Raw genomic sequence first — 12,890 nt, 5'->3', positions numbered from 1 at the left:
GGAGGAGTGGACTAGATTGTCCCGGAGGGAATGATCTCTGCGGAATGCAGATATGGGGAGGGAAGGGAAGGGAAGATGTGTTTAGTGGTGACGTCGTGTTGGAGTTGGCGAAAATGGCGGAGGATTATTCTTTGCTTGTGGGGTGAAAAGTGAGAACAAGAGGGACCCTATCCTTGTTCTGGGAGGGGAGGGAGGGGGTGAGGGTCGTGGCGAAGGAGATGGACCACACGCTGTCGAGAGCCCTGTGGCTTCAGCCTTGGTCATTCACAGTTCCTAATTTCTCTATAATCTCTCTCTGCACTGTCATTATCACCTCTTTATTGCTACCTTTGCTTCTGGAGCCTTCTCTCAGCCTAGTATAAATACCTCCCTATTTCTCCCTTTTTTTAGCTTTGACAAAGGGTCAGTTAGACTCGAAACGTCAGCTCTTTTCTCTCCTTACAGATGCTGCTGACCTGCCAAGATTTTCCAGCATTTTCTCTTTTGGTTTCAGATTCCAGCATCCGCAGTAATTTGCTTTTATCCACATTTTTGGGCTGTTGGCGGAAACTGGAGCATCTGAAGGAAACCCATGCAGATACGGGGAGAATGTGCAAACTCCACACAGACAGTCGCTAGAGGTTGAAATCGAACCCAGGTCCCTGATGCTGTGATGCAGTAGTGCTAACCACTGATCCACCATGCCGCCCTAATTCCATACACTCCCTTTAAAACAAAATTGCCAACATTGAAGTTTTACACAAGCAGTTCGAGAAGAACTGTATCGCTGATCCTTTCAAATCTAGGAACTGATCTATGGACTACATCATCTCAAAAGCACAAATTCAATATTTTATGTTTAAATACTCAAAATAATATAAACTTGTATCAGGTTCACCATCCCTGGAGAAGGAATTAATTTTTTATTACAGGAAACTCTTGGAGCACAGAATATAGGGAGGTAGAATTGTAAAGCAATATCTTAACCTGTTTTTGGTGCATTCTGAAGTCCTGGTGGTCTCACCACAGTCCACCTGAGGTCTTGGCAGTCATTGTTCAGATAATTCTCCATCTCGTCCATGTTGATCAGCAATTTGCGGATGAGGGGAATCAAGACCCACCGAATTGTCCAGGAAGCCTCCTGAGCAGTTTCAGCTTCAAAATAAGTACAATGCTTTAATACCAGAAGGATATTGATTAGATGCCAATTTTATATGTTTGCATGCTGCAACATGAGGGAAAGTTCTGCCCACAAAATGCGTAGTCACAGCCCTAGTTAGGTACAAAAAATGTACTTCTTAAAAAATTCACTCATGGGATGCAGGCCATTGCTGGCTGGCCAGGACTTATTGTCCATCCTTAGTTGCTCTTGAGAAAATGGTGGTGAGCTTCCTTCGTGAAGCTCATGTGCTCTAGGTAGACCCACAATTCTGTTGAGGAGGAAATTCCATGATTTTGACCCAATGACACTGACGGAACGTCAATAAAATTCCTAATCAGGTAGGTAGATGGCTTGGAGAGGAACTTGCAGGTGGTGGTGTTCCTACATGGCCTTGTCCTTCTAGGTGGCGGCGGTCATGGATTAGGAAGGTTCAGCCCAATTTCTGCAGTGCATCTTGTAAATGGTACACACTGGTAGTACTGAGGGTCGGTGGAGCTGTGACTGAATGGCATCACATTTACAAACAAACAAATGGGCTGCTTTATCCTGCAAGGTCTATATTAAAGTGATGCTGGAAAAGCACAGCCAGTCAGGCAGCATTAGAAAAGCAGGAAAATCGACATTTTGGGCAAAAGCCCTTCTTCAGTCCTGATGAAGGGCTTTTGCCCAAAACGTCAATTTTCCTGCTCCTCGGACGCTGCCTGACAGGCTGTTCTTTTCCATCACCACTCCAATCTAGACTCTGATCTCCAGCATCTGCAGTCCTCGCTTTTGCCTTATCCTGCAAGGTGTCAACCTTCTTGTATGTTGTTGGAGCTGAACTCATCCAGGCAACCAGATGTATTCAATCACATTTCTGACTTGCGCTTGTTCATTATGGACAGGCTCATGGGAGTTAGGAGGTGAGTTACTAACCTCTGATCTGCTATCATGGACATTGTATGTATGCAGCTAGTGCAGTTCAGTTTCTGGTCAACGGTAATCTCCACTATGTTGGCAGTACGGGATTCAGTTATGATAATGCTATTGAATGTCAAAGGGCAGTGCTTACGTTGTCTCTTATTGGAGATGGTCATTTTCTGGCATTTGTGTACGTGTTGTGAATTGTAATGTTTCTTGCCTCTTTTCAGCCTGAGTATAGTCTCTTGCTGCATTTGACATGTACTGCTTCAGTTCTTGAGGAATACTAAATGGTGTTGAACACTGAGAAATCACCAGGAAACATTCCATTTCTGAACTTACAATGGATGGAAAGTTAATGAGGCAGCAGAAAATAGTCAGGCCTAGGACACCACCTCGAGGAGTTAGGGCTCTTCTGGGACAGTGGTAGCATCCCTACCACTGGCCCAGGAGGCTTAGTTCATGTCTCAGTTTCACCAGATCTGTGTAATACCATCTCTGGTCAGGTTAATTAGAAAATATCTACCCCAAGGAACCCCTCTGGGTTGATGGTCTAGGTTCAAGTCTCACCTGCTCCAAGAAAGTGTAATAACATCTTTGAATAGGTTGATTAAAAACATCTATCCTGAGGAATTGGGCTATTGTGGTGCAGTGAAAGAGTCCCTATCTCTGAGCCTGAAGGCCTGGGTTTAAGTCCTACCTGTTTGAGAGATGTGCCACAGTATGTCTGAGTGAGTTGATTAAAAATATCTAAGCTGGGGAACTACTGCAATAATGTTCTGGAGCTGGTAACCTCCATAAACCGCAATTCTCTCACATTGTGCTCAGTCTGACTACAACCTGCACAGAGCTATCCCCCGATTACCATTGACTCCAGTTTTGCTAAGAATCCTTGATGCCACACCTGGTCAAATGCAATCTGGATGTCAATGACCTCTGGTAGTCAGCTCTTTTGTCCATGTTTGTAACAAGGCTGTAATGAAATCAAGACGTGAATGTTCATGGCAGAACCCAAACTGAGCATCGGTGTGCAGTATTGCTAAATATGTGCCACCTAAAAGCACTGTCGGCAAACTTTCCATCACTTTGCTGATGATTGGGACAATGATTGGGACTGCCAAATCTAACAAGTAATTGCCAAAGCTGTGAAGTAGCCATCAAAAAAAAGGGGAAATTAGAAAGTACAGTATAGTGTGTTTCAGTATTCCTGTTGACATAAACAATTTTAGGATTTGTTAAATTATACATTTCCCAACCATAATTTTCAGGAGGAAGTGCCTATCAAGTGAGCATTTTGATGAACAGCTCAAGTTATTTATAGAATGGAATAAAGTGAACTGTATGTTTACATAAAGACTGAACACGGATGGAATTTGCTGAAGGAATTTCAATGTCTTGTATTTCTTTTCTAACAGAGTGTGTTTTCTTTAATAGTGACATCAGCAGTAGACAGATTACTTGGTTTTCTGTCAGAATGTCCATGGTAGATACAAGGTGAGTTGGCATAGAAAGGGATGGGCAGAACATGGTGTTGCATTGGTGGGGTGGGGGAATAATAAGTTGACACTAAGATGGTGTGAGGGTTACATAAGGCCATGGGGACGACTAGGCAAAGGCGTTATAAGGGTGCCTGCGGGATAAGTTGGTATGGATGATGTGGGGCAGTGCATTAACTGGCATGGACATGGCATGGTGACTGACCAGGTGAGAACAGGTAGGGTGTTTCATGTTTTCGTCATCGGTTTTATACTTAAAAGACAGTGTCAGAATCCATAGGAGGGTTCTTCACCCAGCCCACCAAAGGAACTAGAAGCTTCTCACAATGTTGCTGAATTGCCTTAACTGACTCCCAATCTCTCTCCCCCCCAAGACTGATTATGGAAGTGCAGAAAACCTCTTCTTAAATAAGTTGGGTTTGCTGAGCTGGATTTCTCCTGCGTCTGTGCATCCAATCCTAGAATAGAAATTGAGGCCTACCTCTCAGTTATATGACGTCCTTTTGTGCGATCATAAAAATTAACTTTGATTGTAAAATAACATTTCTAAGTACATGAAGCCTCCATTTAGAATCATAAAGGCCACTATAAATATTTCAGTGGTTGACTGTGTTCCATTTGTTTATGAAATCATAAAGAAACAACTTGAGGGCGTTACATAACTGCTGACAAAGAAGTCTATTGAGTATTGAGAAAGAATATGGAAATAGAACTTAAGTAGAAAAGTCAGAAAATAACATTTTAGTCTGTGTGGCACCTTTCCCAACCAGAGGACAAAACACTTTGTAGCCAATAAAGCCCAGTTTACTTTGAACTATAGTCACTCCTACAGTGTAATAAACCAACAGGGGGGGAGGGGTGTGGGGTTTATCAGAGGCATCTTACTGTAACAATATCTACGGTAACAGAAAATGCTAAAGCCAGCATGCTAAATGCTAGCAGTAACTTCAGAGAAAGAAAAAAAGTCAATTCTTTCAGCACAACACTTCATCAGAACAGTTCTCATGAATTCCAACTGAAGTGTTAAATAACTTTCATCTTTTTAAAAAAAGAAATTTTTAAAATATCTTTTCACAAATTCACTTTGTAGTGCAAAGGTTTTCTGTTTCTACTGCAGCTTGCAGCATTTGTGAATTTTCTGTTATGCATGGAATTCACACAGCAGCTGAAATGTTCTCACTTAAAATATCTTTCCCTCCAGAAGGTGTGCACTTTCCAAAAACTACTGCTGACACAGCTGATAATCTGACTGGGTGAGGAAAATAATCTATTCTTTAATCTTAAAGATATCATAAATGTGCAAAAAAAGAAGACATTGGAGAAAATGTTCAGCAAAACACTCACAAGTGATACTTGATTTTTCCCTTTGAGATTATTTTCACCCTTCTGGTTATAAAAGAAATGAGTTACATTAAGGATTCTCCATGTTCATAGCCTCTGGACAGTAGTTCTGTTGTGCTTCTCCATTGATTAGTGACCTGCCTGTTAGCATTAATATACTGAAGGCATTTATTCTGATCAGCAAATCAACTGGACCTCCTGCTGGCAGAACCAGGTGAGCTCTGCCTGAATTGAACATCATCTCCTTTTAAGTCAAATGGTGTATAGGGTTTTAGGTATTTTTAAATCAACCTGTTCAGACATGTTTTGACACACCTCTGGAGCAGGTGGGACTTGCCAGGCCTTCTGGGCCAGAGGTAGGAACACTCCCAACTGCACTATTAGAACCCTTAATGTGGAATTATATACAGTCTACAGACTGAAAATGGCATTCGGTGTAATTGATCCATGCCAGAATTTATGCCCCAGATGAATCTTCTACAACTTATCTTCACCTAACCCAATCAGTATATTCTATTTCTTTCCTACTTATCTAGTTTTGTCTGAAATGCATCTCTATTTTCAGGTCAAGTACTCCTTGTAGTAGAACTTCCACATCCTTACTACCTTTGTGTGAAATTGTTTCATCTGTATTCCTGTAGGATTTATTGGTGACTATATTACATTTAAATCCCTTAGTTCATTTTTGCAAGGTTTGTCTACAAGGTTTGTCGTCTACAAAATTCCATGCAAGGACCGCCACAAACACTACATAGGACAAACATGAAGAAAGTTAGCTACCAGGATACATGAACACCAGCTAGCCACAAAAAGACACGACCCTCTCTCCCTCATAGCCCTACACACGGATGACAAAAACCACCATTTCGACTGGGACAACACATCTATCCTGGTTCTGGATTAGTGGTGCTGGAAGAGCACAGCAGTTCAGGCAACATTCGAGGAGCAGTAAAATCGATGTTTTGGGCAAAAGCCCTTCATCAGGAATAACATCTATCCTGGGACAGGCTAAGCAAAGACATGCCAGAGAATTCCTAGAGGCCTGGCACTCCAGCCACAACGCCATAAACAAACACATAGATCTAGATACCACCTATCAACCCCTCAGAAAACGAACAGGAAATGACATCACCACAAACCCTAGGAACCCCATCCAGGAGAAAGATATAAATAGAAAGCAGGAGACAACAGCTTCGCTTCACTTGGAGGTCGCCACTGATGAGGTTACCTAGCCAGGTAATGAAACGTCTGGATATCAAACCTACAGCTCAGCGAGCAAACCTACACCTAAACCCTTAATTCATGTGGAAACACTGTCTCCATAGCTACCTGACCAAATCTTTTCACTATTGTAAAGGATATAGAAAGGAGCCTCCACATATGCAGGCTTTTCTGATAATTACATACTCTCAGTACTGGAGTAACCCTTATGAATCTTTTTAGCACTTTTGCACAGCATTTCTGTATCCTTTCATAATAAAAGATTGTTCTTTACAAGTCAGAATTATTACAGAGTCTGAGGAGACCATTCAACCAGTGTTTACACCAACTCACAAATGAGCAATTTACATTGTGCCATTCTTTCTTTCATCTATTATTTAAATCTGTGCCCTCTTGTTTTCAATCTCTTTACAAGCAAGAACAATTTCACCCTATCCATTCTGTCCAGACTTGTCATTATTTTGAATACCCTGATCCTTTCCACTAAACCTAACCTTCCATTCTGCAAAGAAAACAGTCCTAATTTCCACACAAGCAAGAACAATTTCACCCTATCCATTCTGTCCAGATTTGTCATTATTTTGAATACCCTGATCCTTTCCACTAAACCTAGCCTCCATTCTGCAAAGAAAACAGTCCTAATTTCCACAATCAATCTTTGTAATTGAAGTTCCTCATCTCTACAACCATTTTCCTGATTTTTGTGTGTGGTCTAACCAAGATATGATACACATCTGAGATAATGGATGGAGTTTCCATTTTTAAAAGATTCAGACATCCAGATTACTTGCATGTCCTGAACGTGCTCCTGTTGAAGAAGTGCCCACTTGTCTGATCTAATGGGGAGGGGGGGGGTCAACCAATTAATTAATGGACAAGGACTAGGGAGTTCTAATGAGAGGACTGTCAAGAATTGCAGCTCCATAAGAGTGATCCGAGCTGTTGATAATGAATGAGAGCATGAGGTCATCTCAAAAGTCTTTCAAGTGTTTACTAAAATGAAGGCTCAGAATGGTTACGCCCATCAGTTTTGAAGGAAATCCCTTCAGCAGAATATTTTTGGACATAACTGTACCTATTTGAGCTTTGTGACTCTGTAACAGGAGATTAGATGGCAATCTGTTATAGCCACTTCTTATTAAACCACCTCCGACATCTTTGCCAGACTGCTAACAAAGCATTAAGACTTTGTGCATCCTGTAGGTTGCTTTTCTGTGCACAATTAAGAGCTGACTGCACTTATACACACATTTTTTGGGTTTTGGCTGGGAGCCTGTCTTTGGGAATACCTTCTGGATACAAGCAGACATTGAAGAGGAGAATCAAAGCAATTTAGAGTAAAGTTGCATGGCAACCACCTCTCAAGCAACCTCAAGATTCCACACAATGCCTCTGGTTTCAATTCTGTCTCTCTGAAATGGTTTGCTTTCTTCACAGCTTTATAAGCCACAGCTTTATTAGCAGCTTTATTGCTAATTCCAATATTTTGTATTTCTGCACACCTACCTCCTGTTGCTTTCCTATCCATTTGGATCCTTCTTATTCAAGAAATATTTTGCCCCCTTATTCAAAAATACAACATTGTAGCTACACTTAAACTGATTTCCTAATTACTCACCCATTCTGCACATTTGAATTATTTTATATTTTGTCAGCTTTCCTCCTTATTAAGTATACAACACGGTGACGTTCTCCACAAATTTTAAAATTGTACTTCTAATCTCTGAATTCAAGACATTTATCCACTCTAAGTTTAATTAGCTGAACAGTTATCACTTCTTTTACGAACTGAGAAGTATTCTATCTTAATTTCAAAGATGATACTATTTTTGTACTCTACAGCTGAAAAAATATTTTGATAATTAATAACTCACCTTTTGAAGATTTTGATTCCTTTTTCTCAAAAAAGCCTTTGAGGAATTACTATTTCCTTCATCAGCTACTTTGAGTGTTCTGGTGCAATGTAACTGATATACTATGTTCAACACATTAAAATATCTGACAAAGACTGATAAAATGAAACACCTTACCCATGAGTCGAATATCAAAAGGAATAAATTAAAGAAAATTCATGCAACATAATATATGCTGCATTAATTCACAACTTTCTCTGGCTCTAAATCTTCAATTATGTTCACACACACAAGGTTACACTTTCTCAAAACTAACAATTCTAAACTGTTTCTCAGCATAATCATCAATAGTACATGTGTTCCAGTCTTTCCTCTCCACAGTAAGTATTGTAACTAAGGATTTTCCAATAAATAACTTCTTATAAATTAAAAAAATCTATCACATAATAGTTCATTTCCCACATTTGTGAGTGAGGAGTCAAGGTTAAATGTAGCCTTCAGGTGATGCAGAGTTTGAGTATAACTGAACCAGAACACTGTGGTCCCCACTTTTAAGTCATACATTGTTATTTTTATATTTCCACTGTAAATTCCTTGAGTTACACTCGTTATTAGTTACTTCCTGACAAAGCAGTTTCGATTAGAAACATTATTATAGTCAAAGATGGACTCACGTTTCGTGTACCAGGATGTCATTGCTATAAGTCGTGTCACTTTTGCTTCACGCATAGCAAGAACTATAGCTTCTATTGATTCTGTATATCCTGTAACATCAGAAAATATGCTCATTGGGAATCCAAGACAGGACATGATGGCATCCTGTTCATTGAAGTGCTCCACAAGGCTTTCAGCTGAGAAGATATTTGCTTTCACCACCTGAGGGAAGGAAATAAGTTTCAAGGAACAGTTTATTTTGGGTTCTAAATTATCATCTTTATTAGAAATAGAAATGCAATAGAATGATCAATTTAGAATAATTGTCTCTTGGGAATCTTTTAAAATAAATGTTCTTCATTGCAAGACTCAACATAAATCTATGTTGCCAGTAATTACCTTCAGGTTGTCATGCTGAATGGTCAGCTTGCTGGGAGTTCTTACAACAGCCTTCACCACATGGCCCTGATCTAGTGCTTGTCTCACTAATAACTGGCCTGTTTGTCCTGTGGCCCCAAGTATCAAGAGCTTCATTCTTCAGTCTGAAAGCAGCAGTCAAAAAGTGACACGACTATTTGCAGATGATTGTACATAAAGCTGAAAATGCAACTTTATATTAAGTAATAACATTCTTGCAAATTTTCAGCACTCTAACATGAGGAAGGCGAAGTAAAGAGTGAGTGGGGACTGTGGTCCATATCAGCACCAAATATACAGGCATATTGTTCACGCTGTTTCTCACTCCTCAGATGCTGCCAGACCTGCTGAGTTTCTGCAGCATTTTAAGTTTTTGTTTCAGACTTGCAGCATCCATAATATTTTGTTTTTATTTGAGTGTTTAATAATAACCGACAGTTAACTATCACACTTCTACCAATCAGAATCCACTTGCCAAACAGTCAGAACTCTCCTCACACGCGGTAATATTTTTGCCCTTTATTTGGTATTTCCGGCAAAGTGTCCGAATGAGAACAGGACAGAAGGCTTTAACAAAGTCTGTCTTTTTTTCAGTAATAAAGTTTGCCAGTACACTTCACAGGAACATTACGAAGCAACATTTGACACCTGTCCAAATAAGCAGAGATTAGAGAAGATTCGGCCAAAGAGGCAGTTCTAGTTAGGATATTAATGGAACAAAAAGAAGTAAAAAAGTAGAGGCAGAAAGGTTTAGGAGAGAATTGCAGAGTTTAGGACTGAAGCAGCTGACTGTGCAATTACCATGAGCAGAGTAATTAAAACCAGGGATACTGGAATTACCAGAACTAGATAAACATAGGTACCTTGGACGTTTGTGGTGTTGCAAAAACTTACATTAATATGGAGGGGCAAGGCTGTGGGTGGAAAATGTTAAAGTCAAAGTTGACAGCCAGTATAGGTGAGCGCAGGGGTTCGGGATGAATGGAACTCAGTGTGAATAACGTTTTGGATAGTCTCGCGTTTTCAGAGGGTAGAATGTCGGAGGCTGGTTGAAATAGCATTTGTAAATCACAATCCCCATGGCCCCACCCACGCCGTGGTTCATTAGACATTACGTGTCTTTCCCTATTTACAATGACAACATTCAATTCTGCCTTGCCATCATCTCCCTCGACCTCTCCACTACATTGTCAGGCAGTTTGTTAAATGTCCCGAGTTGTAATGCAATCATTTATCACATGTTCTCATCTAAGCATTGCTCTCTCATCCAAAAGTACTGTCTCCATTGCAGTCCAGCGTGCTGCTCCTGGTCATCACAACTGACTTCTCCAGCTTCCCTGCCACAGCAGTGGTCCCTAATAACCCAGCTTGACTTTCAGTGAACACACCCTAGGACTGAATGCAGCCCACACCTTTGACTAACTTGTAATGACAGCCAACTGATGACTGACCAGACCCCTGACTGATATTTGTGAAACTGACACACTGCTTGGTAATTCTAGATTTGCTGCACTGAACTGACCATGTCCAAGCCCCAGGACTGGTATTGGAGGATGCCCTGGACTTACTGTACTGATACCCTTTGCATGATAACAAACCTCTAAGCTGAGAACTATTCTCTCTTTAAACTTAAGAGACATGGCCATTTGGTTGAACCACATTCAGTGTTTTCCACACAAACGTCTGCGGTACTAGTTATGATATTGATATTGCACAATGCAAACTACGGCACGGTGGTTAGCACTGCTGTCTCACAGCGCCAGAGACCCGGGTTCAATTCCCGCCTCAGGCGACTGACTGTGTGGAGTTTGCACATTCTCCCCGTGTCTGCGTGGGTTTCCTCCAGGTGCTCCGGTTTCCTCCCACAGTTCAAAGATGTGCAGGTCAGGTGAATTGGCCACGCTAAATTGCCCGTAGTGTTAGGTGAAGGGGTAAACATAGGGGTATGGGTGGGTTGCGCTTCGGTGGGTCGATGTGGACTTGTTGAGCCGAAGGGCCTGTTTCCACACTGTAAGTAATCTAATCTAATCTAATCTAAACATATCCACCTTGAGCGATCATTGCTGGCAAACATGAAAAGATGCCTGACTGTCTGTACTAAAAGGCAAGTATAGTGAGCCTTTACATTCTGAATGAAGTACCAACCAGCCAAGGTGGAGATGTTGTGACCATCTAAATAAGTGCTAAGTGAGTGCTAAGAAAGTTATAAGCTGAGGTGAGTGCCTTCCCTGTGTGCGAAGTGATCTGGCGCTATCATTAAAATGGAAGGTATCAATGATAAATGCAGTTAGAAGTGTTAAATTATGAGTGAGTTGGAGGTGTCCCACGATGATGTGGTATGGCTGCTCTGATGCCAACTTCAGTGAGTGGAGGGTACAAGTAGTTGCTGCTCATGGAGTGGAGCCAGAGATGTTTGAGAATGTAGACCAAGTTGGGTGCCTGAGGATGCTACCACATACCCCCTTAGACTTTCATGTCAGGGTCTGACACCATCTAGTTTGTTTCCAATTTTACAGGAAGGAAAATCATTTACAGTAGCCTGGATGGTGAGAGTAACAGACTGTCACTTAATTTAAATCGTCATACAATCAAGACATTCAGCCCATCAAGTCCACATTGATCCTCCTAAGAGCCTCCCATCCACACTTACACCCCCTGCCCTATTCCTGTAACCCTGCAATTCCCATGGTTAAGCCACCAAGTCTGTGCATTCTTGGACACCACAGGGCAATTTATCATGATCAATCCATCTAACTTGCACACCCTTTGGACTGTGGGAGGAAACCAGAACATCTGAACAAAACACGTGCAGACATGGGGAGAATGTGCAAACTCCACACAGTCACCAAAGGGTGGAATCAAACGCAGATCCCTGGCACTGTGAGGCAGCAATGTTAACCACTGAGCCACTGCCTCATACTTAATCATTTTTTGAGTAACACTGAGTCATAGAGATGTACAGTTAAGAAACAGACCCATCCGTCCAACTCGTCCATGCCGACCAGATATCCCAACCCAATCTAGTCCCACCTGCCACCACCCGGCCCATATCCCTCCAAACCCTTCCTATTCATATACCCTATCCAGATGCCTTTTAAATGTTGCAATTGTACCAGCCTCCACCACTTCCTCTGGCAGCTCATTCCATACACATACCACCCTCTGCGTAAAACAGTTGCCCCTTAGGTCTCTTTTATATCTTTCCTCTCTCACCCGAAACCTATGCCCGTGGGCGGCACGGTGGCACAGTGGTTAGCACTGCTGCCTCACAGCGCCAGAGACCCGGGTTCAATTCCCACCTCTGGCGACTCCCCGTGTCTGCGTGGGTTTCCTCTGGGTGCTCCGGTTTCCTCCCACAATCCAAAAAATGTGCAGGTTAGGTGAATTGGCCATGCTAAATTGCCCGTAGTGTTAGGTGAAGAGGTAAATTTAGGGGAATGGGTCTGGGTGGGTTGCGCTTCGGCGGATCGGTGTGGACATGTTGGGCCGAAGGGCCTGTTTCCACACTGTAAGTAATCTAATCTAATCTAATCTAATCTAAATCTAATCTAGTTCTGGACTCCCTCACTCTGGGGAAAAGACTTTGCCTATTTATCCTATCCATGATCCTCATGATTTTATAAACCTCTATAACGTCACCCCTCAGTCAGCTATGCTCCAGCGAAAACAGCCTTAGCCTATGCCACCTGTCCCTATACCTAAAATTCTCGAACCCTGGCAACATCCTTGTAAATCTTTTCTGAACCCTTTCAAGTTTCACAACATCTTTCTGATAGGAAGGAGACCAGAATTGCACACAATGTTCCAACAGTGGCCTAACCAATGTCCTGTACAGCCGCAACATGACCTCCCAACTCCTGTACTCAA

The 12,890-nt window shown here is 41.7% G+C and overlaps 1 protein-coding gene across 3 annotated transcripts in view; it reads right to left on the bottom strand.

Annotated features, from left to right (window-relative positions):
* Positions 1–12,890, bottom strand: part of LOC122552778 (flavin reductase (NADPH)-like) — a 32,510-nt gene that overhangs the window by 4,578 nt on the left and 15,042 nt on the right. For all 3 annotated transcript variants that reach the window (XM_043695702.1, XM_043695719.1, XM_043695711.1), the window contains 3 exons: positions 9,006–9,148; positions 8,627–8,828; positions 967–1,134 (listed from right to left, as the gene is read on the bottom strand). In XM_043695702.1, the coding sequence (XP_043551637.1) occupies positions 967–1,134; positions 8,627–8,828; positions 9,006–9,140 (505 nt within the window). In that variant the 5' untranslated portion in view covers positions 9,141–9,148. The remainder of the gene's footprint in view (positions 1–966; positions 1,135–8,626; positions 8,829–9,005; positions 9,149–12,890) is intronic.

The sequence above is a fragment of the Chiloscyllium plagiosum genome, chromosome 1 (genome assembly GCF_004010195.1).
Source record: "Chiloscyllium plagiosum isolate BGI_BamShark_2017 chromosome 1, ASM401019v2, whole genome shotgun sequence".
In the NCBI taxonomy this organism is placed as follows: domain Eukaryota; kingdom Metazoa; phylum Chordata; class Chondrichthyes; order Orectolobiformes; family Hemiscylliidae; genus Chiloscyllium; species Chiloscyllium plagiosum.
This window is presented reverse-complemented; position numbering and strand designations above follow the sequence as displayed.